The sequence below is a fragment of the Halichoerus grypus genome, chromosome 11 (assembly GCF_964656455.1).
Source record: "Halichoerus grypus chromosome 11, mHalGry1.hap1.1, whole genome shotgun sequence".
Lineage (NCBI taxonomy): Eukaryota > Metazoa > Chordata > Mammalia > Carnivora > Phocidae > Halichoerus > Halichoerus grypus.
The window spans coordinates 9696600-9716047 of record NC_135722.1 but is presented as its reverse complement, the minus strand read 5'-3'; the positions used below and the strand labels follow the sequence as shown (position 1 = coordinate 9716047).

At 56.5% G+C, this 19448-nt stretch overlaps 3 protein-coding genes across 11 annotated transcripts in view; 2 read left to right on the top strand and 1 right to left on the bottom strand.

Annotated features, from left to right (window-relative positions):
- MYRF (myelin regulatory factor) overlaps positions 1–8926 on the top strand; it is a 31900-nt gene extending 22974 nt beyond the window's left edge. For 2 of the 9 annotated variants that reach the window (XM_036122278.2, XM_078057914.1), the window contains 14 exons: positions 351–460; positions 1098–1258; positions 1332–1404; positions 1674–1762; positions 2058–2126; positions 2558–2638; positions 2827–2915; positions 3022–3213; positions 3461–3712; positions 5218–5320; positions 5535–5609; positions 5972–6077; positions 7581–7655; positions 7854–8926. In XM_036122278.2, the coding sequence (XP_035978171.2) occupies positions 351–460; positions 1098–1258; positions 1332–1404; positions 1674–1762; positions 2058–2126; positions 2558–2638; positions 2827–2915; positions 3022–3213; positions 3461–3712; positions 5218–5320; positions 5535–5609; positions 5972–6077; positions 7581–7655; positions 7854–7934 (1556 nt within the window). In that variant the 3' untranslated portion in view covers positions 7935–8926. The remainder of the gene's footprint in view (positions 1–350; positions 461–1097; positions 1259–1331; positions 1405–1673; positions 1763–2057; positions 2127–2557; positions 2639–2826; positions 2916–3021; positions 3214–3460; positions 3713–5217; positions 5321–5534; positions 5610–5971; positions 6078–7580; positions 7656–7853) is intronic. The other 7 variants (XM_036122279.2, XM_078057909.1, XM_036122280.2 and 4 more) reach the window with 7 other exon arrangements.
- A 2071-nt stretch (positions 8927–10997) lies between these two features.
- Positions 10998–14154, bottom strand: TMEM258 (transmembrane protein 258). Its single transcript, XM_036122290.2, has 4 exons — positions 14007–14154; positions 12390–12499; positions 11675–11811; positions 10998–11105 (listed from the first exon to the last, which is right to left on the bottom strand). Exons 1-3 carry the CDS (start codon positions 14007–14009, stop codon positions 11685–11687), a joined length of 240 nt encoding a protein of 79 aa, XP_035978183.1. The 5' UTR covers positions 14010–14154; the 3' UTR covers positions 10998–11105; positions 11675–11684.
- A 160-nt stretch (positions 14155–14314) lies between these two features.
- FEN1 (flap structure-specific endonuclease 1) lies at positions 14315–18855 on the top strand. The gene is made up of 2 exons (XM_036122288.2): positions 14315–14468; positions 16944–18855. Exon 2 carries the CDS (start codon positions 16965–16967, stop codon positions 18105–18107), a length of 1143 nt encoding a protein of 380 aa, XP_035978181.1. The 5' UTR covers positions 14315–14468; positions 16944–16964; the 3' UTR covers positions 18108–18855.
- The last annotated feature ends 593 nt before the right edge of the window (positions 18856–19448 follow it).

Genomic DNA, 19448 nt, shown 5'->3' with positions numbered 1-19448 from the left:
AATCGGGCCTCCCCGCGTGTCGGCTAGCTACCCTCTTGACACTAGAAGTCCGGGAATCCTGGTCCCGGGATCCTCGGCTCTTTAGGTGAATCCTGCTTTTATCTCTGCCCACTTCCACTGGGATCCTTCCTCCCAGGAATCCACCCTTGCCCCAGGCCAGGGAACCCCATACCTGAGCCCCGTAACTGCAACCTTCTGAACACTTGTCCGTCCGAGCTCCCTGCTCCAGGGTGCCTTGGATCCCAAATCTCTAGCCCCCAGAATTTCGCCCTCCTCAAACCGGGCCTCCTCCTTACATGATGGTGCTGTGGGTGTTCTCCACCCCACTCCCCCGCCCCCCAACTCCCCAGGTGTCATCGCCCAGGAAGTGAAGGAGATCCTGCCTGAGGCCGTGAAGGACACTGGAGACTTGGTCTTTGCCAATGGGAAAACCATAGAGAACTTCTTGGTGGTGAACAAGGTCTGCAGGGTGGGAGGACTTGGGGGGCCCAAGGGCAGGGGGTGGGCCAGCTGGAGGGCGTTCATCTCCCCCTTGGAGACCGGGAGTGCTGAAGTGCAGGGGGTGAGGGCAGCCCAGTCTTCTCTCATGCGTCCAGAGCCCCCTCCCCACCCCCCAGGGAAGGGGGTGAGCATCCAAGGGCCAGCTGGGGACTTGGCGACACTATGGTTGTGTGGTCTACAGCAAGACGAAGCTCACTGGGGGTCATTTTCCTCCCCTTCGAAAGGAGGTTAAAGAGTCACGGCCAAGACCCTCTCAGGTGGCTATGGCAAAGCTTAAACATGGCTTATGGTGAGGGTGAAGTCATAGCTTTTGGCCTGGGCTGAATAGTAAGGAGCCGAAGCGTGCGACCCCACGTTCATGAGATCAGAGGCTGGGCGCCTCCGAGAGACTGTTCCGAAGGGGCAGGAAGGGCCGTTCCGGCTGGACGGGTGGCCCAAGCAATGGTGCAGAGGTGGGGGCAGCTGTTTGGAGGCAGGCACAGGAAGTTGGGGGAGCTAGGGCTGGCCTGGGTAGGGAGGCTTGGAGGGTCTCCACGCGGCCGCTCCCCGGAGCCCAGGGCTCCCCAGGGGCTGACGGCGCCCACCGCCCGCGGCAGGAGCGCATCTTCATGGAGAACGTGGGTGCCGTGAAGGAGCTGTGCAAGCTGACAGACAACCTGGAGACGCGCATTGACGAGCTGGAGCGCTGGAGCCACAAGCTGGCCAAGCTGCGGCGGCTGGACAGCCTGAAGTCCACGGGCAGCTCGGGCGCCTTCAGGTGGGGGCGTGGGCCAGGCGGGGGCTAGACCCCCTTCCCAGGGGCACCTCTGACCCTGGCCCTCTTGCTGCAGCCGTGCAGGGAGCCAGTTCAGCCGGGCGGGCAGTGTCCCCCACAAGAAGAGGCCCCCCAAGGTGGCCAGCAAGGTGAGGGTGGGCACGGATGGGAGATGGGAGGCAGGTAGGGCCGGGCCCTCGCTCTCCAGGCTCTCTGGCTGCGAGGGCTCCTCTTTCCTCCCAGCTCTCTAGCTCTCTGGCCCCGTTTCTCCTTCCTCTCCCTCTGTCCATCCCCTCACCCCCACCGTAGGCGTGAGACCTTAACACCCCCACCTCCAGCAGAGCCCACACCGAGGGACACCGCGGCTCCCTAAGTCTGGGCCTTTTCTGCTTCTTCCCCTTTTCCCGTCGGTCCTCAGTCGTCCTCTGTGGTCCCAGACCAGGCCTGCATCAGCCAGCGCTTCCTGCAGGGAACCATCATTGCCCTGGTGGTGGTCATGGCCTTCAGGTGACTTGTGCCCCGGGCTCCAGGCGTGGCTGGCTGGGGGGAGGTGAGCTGCCCTTGGGCCCGGGCCTGGAGGAAGAGGAAGTTGGGGCTGGGAGATGAGACCTGGCTGAGGTCTCAGGGAAGGAAGCCGGCTGCCTCCTTCTGTCCCATGCCCCGAGGGCGGGGGGAGACCGCGGAGAAGCATCATTCATTCGCTAGCCCAGCCCCTGGAGCCGAGGTCCACAGACCCTGCCCTAGAGAGAGGGCGGGGACCATGGTGGCAGCTCTAACAGTGGCCCTTTTTTGTGGCTCCCAGCGTGGTGTCCATGTCCACACTGTACGTGCTGAGCCTGCGCACCGAGGAGGACCTGGTAGAAACTGATGGGTATGTCGCTGGAGGCCTGGCTGCCGGCCAGGCTGCCAGGACAGGTGGGGCTTTGGTGGGCAGCCCAGGGGCAGCGGAGCTGTGGAAGCTGTTTCCTCTGAAGGGGACGGCGCCTCAGGCTCTCAGCCCGCCCGGGCTTGCAGGGCCGGGTGGGAAGGTCTCCCTGGAGGAGGGGCAGCATTTTCGCGGTCCCTGCTGAAGCCAATGTTTCTACTCAGTGCTCCTTGAGGTAGCTGGGCCTCTGCGAGTCAGGGGGCATCTGAGGGGCCCAGGTTGGAAGGGGGAGTTGGCAGGGAAGGAGGGCCAGGGTGGGACCCCGGGCTCTGTCTGCCCACTGTCACCTCAGCTCCGGGGCTATCTCTGACCGTGTCTTTTCTCTCTCCTCCCCTGCACCTGTCCCCCCCGTCCTTTTCCTCTCTGCCGCCCCTTAGCTCTTATGCCGTGTCCACTTCCTGTCTTCTGGCCCTGCTCCGGCCCCAGCACCCTGGGGGGAGTGAGGCCATGTGCCCATGGTACGTGTCTGGACCAAGCCCCCTCCCTCCTACCTCTGGCTCCTGCCATCCAGCTCCCTGCCTCTTTTCTGCCATTCCTGTCCACCTCCTCCTGTCCCTTCTGTCTCTCCTGTCCACTTCTCTGGGACTCCCAGGCCTCCCTGCTCAGGCTCTCGCAGTCCCTCTGAGCTCAGCGCGCCCCTCCCCAGCAGGTCCAGCCAGAGCTTCGGGACCACCCAGCTCCGACAGTCCCCCGGGACCACTGGGCTGCCAGGCACACCGCCCTCCTTGCTGCTGGGTGCGTGCTGGGTGGGTCTGGAGGGTGGGGGTGGGGGAAGGGAGCGGTGTTGTGGGCGGGGACTCAGCTGCCCGCCCGTAGCTCATACAGCCTCCGGCTTCCTCAGTTACCACTGGCCCGACCAGCTCGGCCCCAGGTCCGGTCATCCCCACCTTGGACCTGTGCTCTAGCCGCCCTTGCCCAGTCGTCTGCTGCTCCTCGCCCACCCCCAGCCCTATCGCTGCCCCGAGTCTTGGCCCCAGCTTTAACCCTGGCCACGGCCTCAGCCCCAGTCCCAGCCCCTCCACCAACCGCTCAGGTATGGCTATCCCCAGTCCAGGGTTTGGGTTGAGGGGGTTTTATGTGAGTCTCGAGAAAGGCCCCGAAGTCTCATTGGGGGGAGGGTATCCTGGAGCCCAGAATGGGGCTCTGGAGAGATTGGTGGGTCTCCCCGAGGGGACGAAAAGACAGAGGGGGGTCACCCAGAGTCTGCTGAAGTGTTAGAGAAAGCGGGACAGGAGACAGCCAGTTCCCTCTGCTCAGCCTATCCCTCATTCTTTCCACAGGCCCCAGCCAGATGGCCCTGCTGCCAGTCACCAACATCAGAGCCAAGTCCTGGAGCCTGTCAGCCAATGGTATTGGCCACTCCAAGCATCCAAAGAGCTCCGAGCCTCTGGCCAGCCCTGCGGTCCCCTTCCCTGGAGGGCAAGGCAAAGCCAAGAACAGCCCCAGCCTTGGTCTCCATGGCCGGACCCGCCGAGGGGCCCCCCAGCCTGGCCTGAGCCCTGTTCAGCCCACTCAGGCCCGGGGCCAGCCAGGTACTTGCCCTACCTGCCCCCTCATCTTCTCAGCTCAGCCAGCGAGGCTCCCTGGCCAGGGCGCCACTCAGCCCAGGCTCCGGAAGGCCTGGCGCAGGGCTGTCAGTCGGCAGCCGTTCGCTGGGCGTTGCGCAGTCCCAGCCATCAGGCTGGGCCATATGTAGCTCGCCTCATTCAGTGCTCACACATCCCAGCAAGGAAGGGCTCATCCCCGCGGTTCAGATGGGGAAACGGAGCCAGGTCGTGTGGCCGGGCAGCCGCAGAGCTGGAATCCCACCCCACGTCGGCCTGATGGCAGGGCCCCGGAGGTCGCGGAGGAGGCCAGGGGCTTTCTGGGCTTCAGCCGGGTGGCTCTGCTCTAGATACTGGGCCTCCTTATCAGCTTTCATTTGATGGGTTTTGTGGCTTAAAGAAAAAAAAAAAAAAGCTTAGGAACGATGACTCGCTGAGGTTCAGGTTCAGAGTGATGGGGAAACCCCAGAGGCTCCTGCCCTGTGGCCGGCTCTGTGCAGGGTGTGGGGGTGATGAAGACAGGCACGCCCTGACCCCGAAATGCTCAGAGACCTGAGAACACAGTAGTGTAGTAGCGTGACGGGGCTCTGAGGGGACGGGTAGGCAGCCTGGTGACTGGGGAGGGCACTTCGTCCAGGCTGAGGTGGGGAGGTGATCAGGAAGGCCTCCCTGGAGGAGGTGACATTGGAGCTGAGTCTCTGAAGGACCACAGGAGTTTGCCCAGAAGAGAGACGAGAAGGGTACCTTCTATCTTGTCTGTATCTAGGTATCTGTCCGTGACCCCAGGGGCATGCTGGGTCCTGTGGGGGGTCCTCACGTGCCTGGGTTGTGCGTCACAGAGCTGAAAACGTGCCAGGTCGAGCAGATGTTCCGTGGCCCCAGCTTCCCCTTCCTAGTTGGGGGGGAGGAGGGGCGGTTCAGGCGCAGCCAGCCTGTAGATGACCAAGAAAGCCTTGTCTCCCCCACCCGCCATGTCACACTTCAGTCCCACCCCCACCCAGCCAGCCAGTCTGTGGTGGGTTTATCCACAGAAGGCCACAGGCCCTCACGAGTGGGGTGCTGGTAGGTGTTTAACAGTTGGCTCTTGGGGAAAAAAGCCCTGATTTGTGGTGACTGCTCCCACTGCGGCTGACTTCAAGCTACCAACTTGATGCCGCTGAACTGAACTGAATGTGGAGGAGATGTGTGCAGTCAGGAAAAAGGACTGTGAGCAGGCTCCTATAAGCCCCTGGCAAAGGATATGGAAGACCCGTCCCTGCTCCTGGTGTTCAGGTTCTGTCAAGGAGCCAGACCTCAGGCTCACGGGAAGCGGCTCTTCGTAGTGCCGCGGGGGAAGAGGGTGGTGTGACCCTGGCCGTTGTGGGGGTCTGGAAAGAATAACCTGAAACTAACTTATACTAAGGTGTGAGTGACTGAATGCGAGCCTAGCAAGGAACAGCTTGGCTGCTGCTTATTTGTATCCTGCCTTGTCACCCTCCTCCCTGCCCCCACAGCCTCTCTCCTTGCAGACCCAGTGCCCTCCCTGACCTCCATCCAGGTGCTGGAGACTTCAATGCCCATCACTTCCCAGTACTGCGCTCCAGGGCATGCCTGCAGGTGGGCTTGGCTCCCTCCCTTCACCCCAAGGACAGAGTCCCTCAGGTGCCATGAGCCCAGGCAGGGCAGATGCCCAGATGCCGTCCCCCTCCACCACCCCCCAAGGTGGGGCAGCCCCTTTCCATGGGCTCCAGTACAGACCTGGGGCTGGGGTGTGCAGGCAAGGGGCCTCGGCAGGGAGCCTTGGTCCAAGGAGCCGTGTTTGCCCCTGCAGGCCTGGAAACTTCACCTACCACATCCCTGTCAGCAGCAGCACCCCGCTGCACCTCAGCCTGACTCTGCAGATGAAGTGAGTGCCGGGGCAGTGGAGACGCGGCAGTCCTTGGCAACTTGGGGAAGGGGTCTGAGGAGGGATGCTCAGTAACGTCATCCCTTGCTCTGTGCTTGACTGGCTGTGTGACCCTGGCGGTCTCGGGGCTTCAGCTCCTTATCTAGAAACGGCTGTTGCTTCACGGGTGTGAAGACCATGTGGGATGGTAGATGGGAAAGGGCTGTCTAGGGCCCGACTAGGAGGCATCATTTCCGGGCTGTGTGAGGATTCGTGGCTTGTTTTCAGCGGGGCAGGGGAGGTGGTGTGGAGGGCTGGCTGGGGGCGGGCTGGGGTTGAGGAACTCGGAACCCCACTTCCCCGCTAACTGGGCCTTCCCCCAGCTCTTCGTCGCCCGTGTCTGTGGTGCTGTGCAGCCTGATGTCAAAGGACGAGCCGTGTGAGGAGGGGGGCTTCCCACAGAGCCTGCACACCTACCAGGACACCCAGGTAGGAAGGCGACCGGGAAGCTGGGGGCCAGCCAGGCCCCAGAGCTTCATCTTCCCTGGCACAGCTGGGCCCCCAAACAGGTGAAGAGAAGGAGCTGGGAGTCAGAGTGAAGGCATCTCCACAAGGGACCCTTAAGGCCTGGGCCTCTGGGCTCACTGCAGAACATCTCCCGGCCCTGTCCTTGCTCTGTCCCATCCCCAGCCCTGCCCTGACAAGAGCCCCTGGCAAGAAAACAGTTCCAGCAGGACTAAGCTGGAATGAACGCAGTGGTGGGGATGAGGAGGGTATTCTAGAGGTCCTCGGCAGGGAGAGCGAACCTTGTCTGTGCTCAGGGTCAGAACAGCCACCCCAAGAGTCATGTTTAATGAAGACAAAACCTGCAGCATGATTTGGGGTCAGCTGGACAAAGAAAAGAGGACACTGTCCCAGGAGCAGAACAGCACGTGCAGAGGTTTGGAGGCCAGGGAATGTGTGGCCTTCTGGCAGAGCTGGACACGTGGCAAAAGGCTAGGAGTTGGGGAACAGGAAGGAGCCCGGTCCTCAAGCTCAGGCTGGGCGGCGGCATGCTTCCGTCCTCCGGTTTGGAAGATCGCTCAGCCTACCTTGTAGAGGCCTACCTCCTGCTCTCAGAACCAAATGACCATGACCCTTTCCTTGTCCAGCTCCTCACTGGCCACGTGACCCCCATGTGACCCAAGTTGTGACTCTCCACACAAGTGAAGGGAATTTCTTCTCACCAATTCATGTTTATTCAACAAAAATGTATTGGGGTTCCTCTGTCCCAGGCCCTGTGCTGGGCCCATCTGTGGGGAGATGGGGGGGCGGGGGGCGGGCGGGGAGTGGGGGTGGACCCAGGCCTTGCCTTGGAAGAATGCACTCCCTAGCCGGGAAGATGTGCAGAAAGTCACTTGAGTGGGTGAGAGCCTCGAAAGAGGCGCAGGCAGAGGAGAGCGCACCCGCGAGTAGAGGGAGAGCCCAGCCAGCCGCTCTCAGGATGCGGAGCTCAGGCCCGGGGCCACATATGGGGAGGCCACGCCAAAGCCTCAGCTGGGACATGGGCAAGCTGTCTGAAGGCGGGCCTCAGGCTCCCATGCAAGGGAGAGAGCATGACAGCGCGGGGGCCTGTGTGTCAATCCCCGCTCTGCCACACGGTGCCGTGTGATTCAAGCAATAGCTCAGCTTCCTCATCGATAAGCAGCATCACCTTACTGGGTTGGGGTGAGGATGGGGTTCATGAAATACTCTGACGTGCCTGGAGCATAACGGGGAGGGAAGGCAGCAAGGGACAAGGCAGGGACCAGGGAAGGGCAGCTTTGGACTTGCGTGAGCCTGGCTCCGAGTCTGCGTAAAGGGTGCCACCGCTCCCCAAGGCAGAACGTGCTCCCTCCCTTTCTCTTCCCAGCTCTGACTTTAGCCTCCCTAACACTTGCCCTGGAGCCCAGGGCTCCTGGCTGGGATAGGGCCAGGGAGCTGTCTTCACCCCTCCCTCTCCCCTTTCTCCAGGGCACTTCCCACCAGTGGCCAGTAACAATCCTGTCTTTCCGAGAATTCACCTACCACTTCCGGGTGGCCCTGCTGGTGAGTACAGGCACCCCATCTGTCCCCAGAGGCCCGGGCACCTGCATCTCAAGTGTGGGGCTTGGGGAAAGGACGTGGGGGTTCCCAGAGCACATGGCAAGACTTGGGGCGCAATGCCAGGTGATGTGGCGGGGGGGGACTGCTTCCTGCCCTGCACCCCGAGCCACCTCACCTGTTCCTGCTGCCCTCCCCCGCAAGGGTCAGGCCAACTGCAGCGTGGAGGCCCCGGTCCGGCCGGCCACGGACTACTACTTCCATTTCTACCGCCTGTGTGACTGAGCGGCCTTCCCGGAGGCGGCACCACACCCGGGCCGGGGCCCCGCGCCCCTTCCACACTGGACGCCGTGGCGTTACACTGGAGCCCGCCGCCCGCCAGCTCTCTGCCGCTCGCTGGTGCTCCCTCGGAGAGACTGAATCGGGCTTGGCCCTCCCCACGACTGGGAAAACTCGTTGGAGTCCTCACACTGGAGTTGCTGTTCCTGCCGGTCGCCCCTCACACACCACAGGGGGAGCCCAAGAGACCCCCTGGGGCCAGGACTGGACCACGTCGTATCTGTCCAGATATGGTGGTTGGAGGGCTGGCTGCAGGGGCCCTGGAGGCAAGGGTAAGCCTGTGACCGTCCAGAGCCTATCCTCCCACTCTCCCCTTTTGAGACTGCGAGCCACCCCTCTTCTGGAGTGGGGACTTGGCTGGAGCCCTAAAAGACTTGGCTGGATCCATGAGTCAGCGGAGAGCATACAGCCCTCACCCTGGAAGCTGCTCCCTGGGGGGTGGCGAGGTGGTGGACTTTTTGGGGTTTGACTGTTACGCTGGACTTGGGACTTTGAAGCTTTAAGTGTGGCCCAGGAGGTGTCTTCTCCCGGGGAGCACTGGCTCCCAAGAGCTCCCAGGGCAGCTGAAGCCAGCCCTGGAGGGGTTGCAAAGACTGACCATGTGCCTTACGTGTACTTAGTGCCTGGCTGAACCAGTGGGGAGGCCGGGGGGCCAGGTCAGCCTTGGGCCCTTGAACCTGGAGTATCCTGGAAGTTCCCCGTGAGCCCCCCCAGCTGGGTGTTGTGGCCCCATGGCCTGGGCTTCTGGGAGCTTCCAGAGCTTGCAGTGGTATCAGTGACCCATCATTCTCTCTGAGCAGAGGAGCAGGAATCCCTGTAAGGCAGCAGGCTGGTCTTGGCTGGTGCATGGAGACAGATAGCTTTTGCTGTTATTAATGAAGTAATTACTAAAATGCACTTAAGCCAGGGCACGAGTGGAAGGATGGAGATGGAAAGGCCAGAGAGGTGCAGAGCCCTGGGGAAACACAAAGACAGGGCCCTCGCTCTGATCCATCCCAGGGAGGCTTGAGACACCCATCTCACTCCCAACCACTAAGACTCTGGCTTCTCCCTCCTCTCTTGTCTGCTGGCGACCTTGTCTCCCTAAATCAAGGGCTCCCATGTCGGGCTCGGCAGCAGATTCCATCTCCGCCCTCTCCTCCCGGACGTGGAGCAATGGGCTCGCGTTACCGAAGAAGTCTTAACTCAAGTGCCAATGTTAAAGTAACCGGTCTTGGTGGGAGCCTGGAGTGTTCTGAGGCCACATCCAGGCTCACAGGAGTGTGGAAATCATTTAGCCACGGCTACACGGGTTCAATGAGGGGAACAGGAATTGCCATCCCTGCCCTGTGGTGTTCTGCCACCTCTCTGGGAACCAGGCCTTACCCCTCTCATCCTCAGCTTTGAATGGGAGGCCTTTCTGTGGGGAGCTGCAATCTCGAAGAAGCCTGTGAAGTGCGGGCCCCCTTCTGCCGTGGGTCTCAAAGCACTTATATCCTCAGGGGAGCTGGGGGAGAGGGATACCCTGCCTCCTAGCTCCCTCCCCAGTGTGGCTCCCCTCCCTCATTCTAACATAGGAATTACGTGGCTGCCCACACCACGCAGGGAGCCAGGGAGCCAGGCCTTCCGCAGGACTACTCTGTTCTCTCTCCACTGTCCCCCTCTGCAGGGAGCCCTCCCTAAATGCCTTAAAACTGCTGAGCCCCACCCTTTGCAATAGGATTCTGGGGCTTCCTCAGTGAGGGTGCCTGTCGCTGGACTGTGGCCCCTCAGTCCTTAACTGGAAAGTGACCCTCCATCGCCCCCTGGAGCCCTTCCAGACACAGCGTAGCCCCAATCTGGTTAGCAGCCGGCTGTTTCCACGCCTGAGGAGGGGTCCTCAGTGCAAGGATTGGGGCCAAGCTGGGGCTCCAAGCTGCTTGGGTGGGTGGGTGGGGGTCAACCTTGGACCAAAGTTGCCTTAAGCCCATGAAGGTAAAAGGGCTTCAGGGGAGGGGAGTGGGTCACCTGCTGGAGGCTGACAGCTGCCTGCCTGGCACTGGTAAGTGGGGGTCTTGGCTCCATTCCCTACATGGGGTCCAGCAGCCATCCCTCCCTTCCCCTCTCCCCTTTGGCATTTATTCCTGGAGCCACTGGGCTAATCTCCCCCAAGCTTCAAGCTGTACATAGGGCCTCTCAATGCACAAATCCCTCTGCCCATATTGTACCCCCCCCAAAAGCCTGCATGTGCATAGAGCGCCCCTCCCTCCCAGTTAACTCCCAGTTCCTGTTCCTGAGTGCTGACTCATATTTATCGTGTACCAACTCTGACTCTGGAGTGGGCAGAGGGAAGCAGCCCTGGGCCTGCTTGCTTCCTGTCCCTGTTCTTTCCTTCTGAAGTAAATATACATATATAAATAAATGTAAAAACATGGCTTTGTATCTGACCTTGCCTCCCCATCTCTTCTTGAGACTGTTGTGGTAGAAGATGGAGTTGCCTGTGGGGCTAAGACCAACTGGAGTTCTGGGGTTCCTGAGCCAGATGAATGCCTTGTATCACATTATCCTTCTTAGCTTCATGCTAGGCTTGGGAACAGGACTCAGCAGCCCCCTCCCCTAGCCACATCCCATGGACCTACTGCTGCCCCCCCCCGCCCTCCCCCCGGGTAAAGGAGCCACCCTAGGATAAACAACCTCTGGGCACAAGCTGAGCTTTGTGAAGGTCCCCAGCACACAGAAGGGTGCCTACATTTAGAGGATGGGATTGGCCCCGGGCAGACTTGATTGGTGCGGGTTCCCAGACAAGTCTGCTCTAAAAACAACAGAAGAGGATAGGCCTGGCCCCTTCCTATCCACAGAGCTTTAAATTCCAAGGACAGACACCCCTCCCATACCCTCCTCACCCCTCACACATAGAGAAAGCAGGGTTTCCCAGCAGGAGGAACCATCTGAAAGGCAGAAGAAAGATGGGAAGGGGTGGGACCGGGGAAGTCACATGGGTCCCGGTGCCACTCCACCACCGCTCCACCCCTGCGGAATGGGTGCCAGACAGACGGTCACACATCTGCCTTTATTGGGAGCAGCAGGTGGGACATTTCCAGCAACAGTAAAAAAATTAATTTACAAAAGCAGGAATTCAGTGAAGCTCCTGGTTGGAACCTGAAAGAGGAGAAGGGGTATCAAAATGAGACCGATGACCCTTCTTTCCACCTCCTTTTCTCACTGGACCCTGTGCTCCTGGGGCAAGGGCTGATGGGCACACTACTCTGAAGCTGAGCCACCAAAGCGTGACCTGTTCAGTGGATTATCTGCAGCAAGGGTTTTGGGTTTTTTTTTTAATCACTTAGTCAAGATTTATTTTACTGACTGAAAACATTCAAACTAACCACAACGGTACTCCTAGATTCTGACCCCCTTCTAATCCATTCCCAAGCAGCCTCGCCAGGTCAATGGTGTATGATGTGTAAGGATGCAAATGTCTAACATGGGAAGACTGTGCGCACAGCCCTATGAAGTGTATCCCAAAGCCCCGGGCCGTGTGCAGAACTTAGAATGACAATGTAGGTCTCAGATCCCCATTTGGGACAGGGGAAGAGGCACACGTGCCTGGTGTCCCTCTCCACTCTGCTGAGTCTGTCACCATTAACCAAAGTCTTGCACAGGCCTGAGGACCCCGCTGATGCGGATGTGGGAAGCTTCTGTAGTGCCCACCTTCTCACAGCTCTTACCCTTGGGAACTCATACGTAGATGCCAACCCAGAGCAGCAGGAAGAGGACTCCAAAGCCCATGAAGAGTGAGGCCACCAAGGAGATGAGGAGCTCTTTGTAGATATCCCGAGTGTACTTGGTAGAGGTAACCTCATAACTGGCAGGGTGATTAAGGAGAAGCAAAGGGATGGACTGCCTAGGACAGGAAGCCTGGCCAGTGCAGCTCTGGGAAAAAGGTACAGGGTGAGCCTTCTAGAAGGCTTGCCTGGCTCAGTGTCGCCAGGAAGAGGGGCCTGAGAGACGACCTGGACTCTTGTTGCTTCATACCAGCCCTCAACCACCCATGGAGAAAATCTGCCCAGAGGGGTTAGGTCACTTACCCCAGGTCACACAGCTAGTGACCAGTGGAACTGGCACTAGCCCTCAGATCTCCTGCCGCCTGAGCATACCCTTTTACCACTTTCCCAACTTCAGATTCCCTATCCCCAACCTCCAGTCCAGCCAGGCCTTCTGTTCACTATCCTGGAAATCTGAAGAGCAAACTGAGCTCCCCTGAACTTGGGAAATAAGGCCAGCACCTGACCTTGGACATCAACAGCTTTTCTTCAATCTCCTTACCCTCCCCCTCCCCCCACATCAGAGCAAAACTGGCAGGGTGCATGTACCCAGCATGGTTTCTCCCTCGGTTTCCCACACTGCTAATTCTGGCCCACTGGCTGCTCAGTAAAAGGATACACGAAGAACCAGGCGGTAAAGAACATGCCAATTGCCAACAGCACCACGGTCAGATGGGGGAAGACAGCAGGGTTCACTGGGCTGGTATATCTGCTCATGGCCTCGAGCTCCTAAGGGAGGGCGTGAGATCAGAGCTATCAAAGAATCCCAGGACTTAAACCTGAGGGGGAGTGTGAGGTCATCAAGGAGCCTCCTCCTCTAGGACTGTTAAAGGTCTGTTTCAGCCTGGGAAATATGGAAGTCCTTCAGAACCAACATCAAGCGATTCCATTTGTAAATGATAACAATGACATCTTAAACTAAGGTGACGCTTTGCTTTTTCAATATGAGACAAGAAGGGCAGCTAAGAGTCAGAGGCTGACACAGAAGGTGATGGATTAGCTATCGATCAGTGGTCCCTAACATTTTTTGAGACCACTGGTGACTATGAAAAAAAATGTGATAAAAAGTATGGACCCTGCCCAGGGTAAACCAGAAGCAAGAAAAAGTTTGCCTATAATTTTAGGAGCTTTATGGACCCATGTCTGTAGACACCGAGCTCAGAATCCTGCTGTAATTCAGAGCCTGGGCCAGGACCCAATCTCAACTTCTACATCTCTATTTTTCACACTACGCTATTATGAAATCTCAGGATCTACTGGCAAAAGACTTCAGTTAATAATCTGGCTCTACTGAATAATATGAATCTCAGTAAAATAGTTATAATAACACCACTCACAGAGTTGATGTATGATTTAAGAAAGATGACGAACGTCAAAGCATCTAGCTCACTTCCTGGCATAGAGTAGTCATTCAAAAGGTGTTTGTTTCCTTCCCAAGCTTACAGGGAAGATTATGAGATAATGCTTGTGAAGGAGGGCTGTAAACGTAAAGTTCTGTACAAATGTTGACTTCCATTGTCACTCACCAGCCAACGCTCCTAAAGTCCAGAACATAACAACTCTAGAGAAATAAATTGACCCCATTGTTCTAAGAGACACTGGAATTCAATTCAGTAAACATTTATGCCCCCTCCCCCCCAAAAAATGATAAAGACAATCGCTGCCCTTTATTGGGCCTCCAATTGCAGGCCCTGTGTTTGGCACTGGGAACACAAAGATGAATAGACATCATCCCAGGGCTAGATGCACGTCAGATGGTGGTCACTAGGAGGCGTGGCAGATAACAAAGAAGACCGTGACATGTGGCAAGAGGTCTGTACAGAGGTTGTGGGAGCTCCCAGGAGACAGCGGCCAAGAGCCTGAGAGAGTTGGACGTGCTTCACCAAGAAGGTTGACAGCTGCCCTGGGCTTTGTAGGATGAGTAGGAGTTCAGCAGGAGGAAAAACTTTCCAAATAGAGATAACAGCTTAATCACAGGTAACAGGAATAAAAGCTTAAGGTATTAAAAATGCACCTCACACGCCTCACCCCTTAAAAGTCGCGAGATCAAAACCTCAGCCTAAGGAGTCCAGGGCAAGGGGTTTCCCTTCCCGTCCCTCCGCCCAAGCCGGAGGATACAGGAGCCTCCCGCTGTCTGGATCTCGGGCGTCTGAGGCCTTCGCGAGAGAAACGGGGTGTGGAACGGGCCCCAAGGGGTCCTCACAGCCCTGTCCGGAACGCCCCTCAACCCCCTCACCATTTTGCCAGGCACAGGGTCATCCGCCGCTCCGCCACCGGAATAACACGTCGGCCGCAGCAGGAGCCCCGCTCAGCGGAAGAGGAAGTGCGCCCGCGCGAGTGGCATTGTGGGATTTGTAGGCCCGTGGGTCAGGGTGTAGCTGGGGCTGGGACCTGTGGGCCCCTGATGTGGAACTGGGGCAAGCGATGGTGAAGGGTAGGGCAGAGCCGCTGAGAGGGTTCGTCCTCCCCGGCGGGACTGTTTGCCACAAGGGGAGCTGGCCGAGGGGGTCGGGCCCTGCACCGCACTTCCCAGGAGGCTGTGCGCGGCGGCGGGTCACGTGACCGGAGCGCGGGCTTTGGAAGGTGGCGGAGCGCGACGGGATCCGCGGCAGAGCTGAGGAGGGTGCGGGTCTGAGCACCGTCCTGGGCAGCACCGGACCGAGCGCTAGCTGTCGAGACCTCGCGCCCCAAAGGCCAGGTGAGACCCCATGGGAAGTGTCTTCGAGGGCGGCGGGGTCCGCCTCGCTCTGGGTGCTGTGGGGGGCCGTCTGCCGCGCGCGGGGCGAAGGCCGGAGCGCGGGCCCGCCACCTTCCCGCTATGCGACTTGGACCGGTCGCCTAACCTCCGAGAGTCTTGCTTCATTTGGGGGGGGGGGGCGGGGAGATAGCTTCCACTTAATGGGGCCGTTGTGTATTTTGACCAAGGTCCTGGATGAGAAACATTTTGGAGACTTCACTGGTTTAGATCTCTTTCCCGCCTCCCTCTGTTGGGGGCCGTGGGAGGCTAGCCGGCCAGCAGGCACTGACCTCCCCGTAAGCCTTCTAGCAAAGCAGCCAGCCTGAGGCCGGACCCAGAGGGTCGAATGGCTTCTGCGGGAGGAACGGTTCCGAGCAGGAGAGCTAGAGGATGGCGGGAGGAGGGCACGGCTGAGCAGCAGTGAGAAAGGGCAGGCCTTACCTCAGCCTTGGCGTTGGCCCCCAGACTGTGCAGGTAGGTTGGGAAGCAAAGCATGGAAGATCTTGACGACAGGTTGAGGTGTTTGGAATTAAGTAGAAGGCGGGGGGGGGGGGGGGATGTAGCAGGGTCACTTATGCTTTAGAAAGAATCCTGTGAAAAGTGGGAGCAACGAAAAGGTCTAGTGTAATATTTCTTGGAGTGTTGGACACATACCACCAGTGGGCACAAGATGACTTTAAATGGCACCCAAAAAATCCTTTTTAATGGTTACACATTTAACACATCAAAATATAACTGATACGGCACAGACATTACTGCTTAAGAGGAGTTGTCTTTTTCAAATTACCTGAGTGGTTTTTTTTTTTTAAAGATTTTATTTATTTATTTGAGAGAGAGAATGAGATAGAGAGCATTAGAGGGGGAGGGTCAGAGGGAGAAGCAGACTCCCGGTTGAGCAGGGAGCCTGATACGGGACTCGATCCTGGGACTCCAGGATCATGACCTGAGCCGAAGGCAGTCCCTTAACCAATTGAGCCACCCAGGCGCCCCGAAATTACCTGAGTTTTTAAAACAATGGTGTCCATTTAAAGAAAATATTAAGTGAATGAAAGTACAGGTTTTAGATGGGAAGTGGCAAAAAATTGTGAGGGTGGTTTGGGTCTAAACGAAGTTCAGGAAACACTGCCCTAGGAAATACTTGTGAAGGGGCCTGAACCACAGAAGTGCAATGTGGGACTGAGCAACTACAGCTTGCCAGGCTTCTAGATCACGACCTAGGGTCAGGTAGGAGCCATGGAGTTCACATTTTCAGACTTAGTGGTGGAGAGAAAATACAAAGAGAAAGACTAAGAATTCCCAGCAACCTCACGGTAGAAGTAGAAACCAGTCTCAGTGCTGAAGGATTACTGAAGGGAGACTCGAGCAGCAGCGTGTGAGAAAGCCACATAGCTCCCATTCAGATACGGTTTTTTGCTAGTCCTTCTTCAGGGCTACTGTATCAGTCAGGGTTCTCCGGAGAAGCAGTAAGATACAGGATATGGACATATATAAGGAGATTTATATTAAGGAATTGGCTCAGGTGACTGTAAGAGGTTGGCAAGGTTGAAAATGATCGGGCTGGCCCACAGGCTAGAAACTCATGCAGGAGTTGGTGCTGCAGTCTTCAGGCAGAATTTCTTTGGGAAACCTTACTCAGTTTTTGCTGCCAAGGCCTTAAAACCAATCAGGCCCACCCATATGATGGAGGGGAATCTCCTTTGCTTAAAGTCAACTGATGATAGATGTCACAAAATAACCTTTACAGCAACACTTGGATTAGTGTTAGAGTAAATAACTGGGTGCCTTAGCCTAGCCAAGTTGGCACATGAAACTAACCATCACAGCTGCTAAGAGGTGGGGAGCCAGAGGAACAAGTTGGGGATGTTCAGTGACTGGCGTGAAGGTACACAGGAGGAATGTATGAATTGGCAAGAAGTTAGGTAACTCGTGTTTATTTTGCCACTGTGCACATTCAGTCTTGTATTATGGTTGCTTTTGTACCTGTGTCATCTTTGTTTAGACAGTATTTGCTTGTCCTTCAGGGCTTGGTTCTGTCATTATGATCCCTGGGCTCCTCAGGCCAGGCACTCTCGTCCTCCCACACCAGTTGTAGCCCTTACTGCATGCGAGCCCTATTGCTGCCTTATCCACGAAACCTTAAGTCCCTCGACATCAGCAGGATCTTATTCCTCTGAACACCCAGGTTTTTCCCTGATATTCAGGAAGCCTTGGTATTAATTGAGTGGGCTCCCTTGCTAGACGGTAAGTTTTTTTGCAAATGGTGACCTTGTCTTGTTCATCTTTTCATCTTCTGCGGTCCCAAATTGGCGTCCTTTTTGTTGTGCTCAGTTTGGTCAGTTGAAGGCATGAAGTTGGTGAGATAGCACCAGTTATAACCCTTGATCCTTTGCATCCTTTAAGTTCCTCCTCTTCTTACTTTACTCCTTTCTTTTTTAGCTGTCCCTCCTCTGTGTTGCTATGGGAATTCAAGGCCTGGCCAAACTGATTGCTGATGTGGCCCCTGGTGCCATCCGGGAGAATGACATCAAGAGCTACTTTGGCCGCAAGGTGGCTATTGATGCCTCTATGAGCATTTATCAGTTCCTGATTGCTGTGCGCCAGGGTGGGGATGTGCTGCAGAATGAAGAGGGTGAGACTACCAGCCACCTGATGGGCATGTTCTACCGCACCATCCGCATGATGGAGAACGGCATCAAGCCCGTGTATGTCTTTGACGGCAAGCCGCCACAGCTCAAGTCAGGTGAGCTGGCCAAACGCAGTGAGCGGCGGGCTGAGGCCGAGAAGCAGCTGCAGCAGGCTCAGGCTGCTGGGGTCGAGGAGGAGGTAGAAAAGTTTACTAAGAGGCTGGTAAAGGTCACCAAGCAACACAATGATGAGTGCAAGCATCTACTGAGCCTCATGGGCATCCCATACCTTGATGCGCCCAGTGAGGCCGAGGCCAGCTGTGCTGCCCTCGTGAAGGCTGGCAAAGTCTATGCCGCGGCCACTGAGGACATGGATTGCCTGACCTTTGGCAGCCCCGTGCTAATGCGCCACCTGACTGCCAGCGAGGCCAAGAAGCTGCCCATCCAGGAATTCCACCTGAGCCGGATCCTGCAGGAGCTGGGCCTGAACCAGGAGCAGTTTGTAGATCTGTGCATCCTGCTGGGCAGTGACTACTGTGAGAGCATTCGGGGCATTGGGCCCAAGCGGGCTGTGGACCTCATCCAGAAGCACAAGAGCATTGAGGAGATTGTGCGTCGGCTTGACCCCAACAAGTACCCCGTGCCAGAAAATTGGCTCCACAAGGAGGCCCAGCAGCTCTTCCTGGAGCCCGAGGTGCTTGACCCAGAGTCTGTGGAGCTGAAGTGGAGTGAGCCAAATGAAGAAGAGCTCGTCAAGTTCATGTGTGGTGAAAAGCAGTTCTCTGAGGAGCGAATCCGCAGTGGGGTCAGGCGGCTGAGCAAGAGCCGCCAAGGCAGCACCCAGGGCCGCCTGGATGATTTCTTCAAGGTGACTGGCTCGCTCTCTTCAGCTAAGCGCAAGGAGCCCGGACCCAAGGGATCTGCCAAGAAGAAGGCAAAGACTGGGACAGCAGGGAAGTTCAAAAGGGGAAAATAAATGAGTTTCCCTCATACCTCCTTGACCCCAGAATACCTGCCTTACGGTACCCTCAAGAGCTAGCACTAGAGAAACCTCTGGGGGCGGGGAGGGGATTGCATTGCTTCTCTAGCTCTACCCTTCTCAAGTAGTGCTTTTCCCTTTTGTACTTGATCTTATGGCAGGAATGCCATACAGCTACTTTGTTTTCTCTTTTAGCTCAGGAAAGTATGTCAGGCTCAAAACACCTCTCAGGCAATTTACGGGACACTGAATCTATTTTTAAATGAAAGTGATAGCAACAAGTTTTGAAGAGGGAGTGGGAGATAAATGGTAGAGATAGCAGACTGGACAAAAATGATTTCCTGGCTGGCCGACTGGTGGCTCATGGGAGTGGGTGGTGGAACCAGACTGCACTTCTCTCTGGCTCAGCCTTGACCCGCCCTGTGAGACAGCCATCAGGAAGTCTGAGTCTTAACAGATGGGGAGAGCTGCTGAGAACTAAGACAGGCAGGGAGAGGTGGAGTCCCTGGAGTTGGCAGCAAGGGTCTGATTACTGGTTATGTGTCCTGGGGTGGGCAGAAACTTGAACTTGCTATGTAACTTGAGTCTTCACAGTGGTTATTTAGGGGCATAAGATGGCGAAATTCTAATGTCCTCTCTGAGGCAGTCAACTGAGTTGAGACTTTGGGATAAGATGCTATTTTCATGTGCTGTTTTTGTTTTAAAGATATGAGAAAAGCCAATAAAATTATAAAAGTAACCAGAATGTCACGTTCTCTGAGAACATTTGAAAACATCTCGAGTGTCCCCAGACTTCAGGCAGTGTAATGTTCTTTTCACGCTGAAGAGAACACCCCACAATTGTACCGTTACAGGAGGTTTGAGAGTGGCCACAAGATGGCGCCACACTCCATAGAATGGCTAAAGCCGCTTTGGCAGTACTTAAGCCATTTGGAGGAGGATGCCTAGTTTAACTAGGAAAGAAGTTTTAATAAGTTGAATGGGTTTCTAGTTTCCCACCTGCTGTGTGAGATAAAGGAACTCCTTTGAGAAAGCCTCACAATTTCGATCAACTACTTCATAGCATCCAAGCATTTACCTTACCAGTTTATAAATTGTGAAAAAACTACACTTCAGAAATAACTTTCATGTTCCTTCTGTGACATCAAATTCAGGTTGCCGTTTCCCATAGAGATGGGATGTCTTAAAAGTTTTATAATCCTGATAAAACTTGGTGGGGAGTGTCTAATTTTTTAGCATTCCTGTCGCTGCCATTTGAAGTTAACAGGCACACTTAAGCAATCTGAAATTTAAACTGCCAATATTCTAACAGATTAAGCGGGTAGACTAAAGACTGGT

Coding starts and splice junctions, on each gene's coding strand:
- TMEM258 (XM_036122290.2), bottom strand. Junction 11,812..12,389: donor TTTACCGCCTGGTTCTTCGT/GTATCCTTTTAC, acceptor TCACCCTGCCAG/TTATGAGGTTACCTCTACCA.
- FEN1 (XM_036122288.2), top strand. CDS start 16,965: ATGGGAATTCAAGGCCTGGCCAAACTGATTGCTGATGTGGCCCCTGGT.